The following is a 1,243-nucleotide window of genomic DNA, read 5'->3' as shown; positions in this document are numbered from 1 at the left end:
GCGTTCTACATTTTTTATTTATTATTATTTTATTTACTTTTTATTTATTTTCATTTTTAGCCTACCTTTTTTCACGTACTTTTTTTCACGTCTGTTAAAATATTTATTCCTGCTTTCTTTTTTTACTTTATTCTTTATTTCATATATTTTTCTTTTATTATATTTTTTCTTCTTTTGTCTTATATAATGCTCAAGATGGTTTATTCTAATATACCTTTTACTTGTTTAAAAACCTTTTGACTTTCTTTTTTGAAGGTATATTAATTCTTTTTGCGCCACGATTGTTGTATCTCGTTCGAGAATATAATTTCACTCTAATCATATATTTTAATGCTTGCATCCGATGATTGTAACATGGTTTATTTTCATCTAGCCATTCAGGATGTATTTTATTCGTTGCATGCACACATTCAGTAACAATTTTCTCAAGAATTTTTCTAGATGCCCAATGATATTGCCACGTGCGATTAAATGTCATCAATTGTGTTTTAGTAATATTTATATATAAAGTCGTTGGGCGCACTAATTTTGTTACTGTTGGAGCATCTTCATCTTCATTTTCATATTCGCGAAATTCTATATATTTCTCGTTTTCTGTCGATTCATCCATAGGCGTTTTCATTATATCGTTACGACAATGGTCACAGTTGCTTTTTTGAATGCTTCGTCGCGCAATAAACCCAGCAAAATATGCGATAGCATTTTCATCATAATTATTAAGCGGGTCAATATTTTCAATTTCTTCCATGTTTAATTCTTCGAGAAGAATATTGTCATTTTCAAGAAGCATTTCGTCTTCAAAGTCATCATATTCTATTACGTCATTGTTCATATTCATATTTTCGATCCTTTTTACAAGTCGACTTGGTTCGTTGATAAGAGCTTCACTTTCTGGACATTGAGTGTTGCCTTTGTCACTAGTTTGTATGTATCCTGTTGAAAGTATGTGTCTAATAGACAATCGGATCATTCTTGCAGTTGGATTAGGATTAAATCCTCCGCGTTGTCTCAGTTTCGAAAATAAATGTTCCACTGAGTCTTGGTTGCATAATCCTGTCGCAAGTTCAAATCCATCATATTGCGTTGAGAGTATTTTATAAGTTTCAAGAATAGCTCTTATTGTCACAACAAAACCTTTAAAACAAGGAACTTGACTTATGCTTTTTTCCGACTTAGACCATCTTGAGCACCAATCGATGAAATCTGTTAATAGATTTTCAATATCCGGATTTTTAGACGATAA

General features: G+C 31.1%; 1 protein-coding gene across 1 annotated transcript; it reads right to left on the bottom strand.

Annotated features, from left to right (window-relative positions):
* Positions 1 to 217: 217 nt before the first annotated feature.
* Positions 218 to 970, bottom strand: LOC145942459 (uncharacterized). The gene has a single exon (XM_083049196.1). The coding sequence runs from the start codon at positions 968 to 970 to the stop codon at positions 218 to 220; it is 753 nt and encodes a 250-aa protein (XP_082905322.1).
* Positions 971 to 1,243: the final 273 nt, after the last annotated feature.

The sequence above is a fragment of the Prenolepis imparis genome, unplaced genomic scaffold (assembly GCF_030444845.1).
Source record: "Prenolepis imparis isolate NDT839.2.m4 unplaced genomic scaffold, iyPreImpa1.0 SCAF_11, whole genome shotgun sequence".
NCBI lineage: Eukaryota > Metazoa > Arthropoda > Insecta > Hymenoptera > Formicidae > Prenolepis > Prenolepis imparis.
The sequence above is the reverse complement of the archived record's forward strand: the minus strand, read 5'-3'. Positions and strand labels throughout refer to the sequence as shown.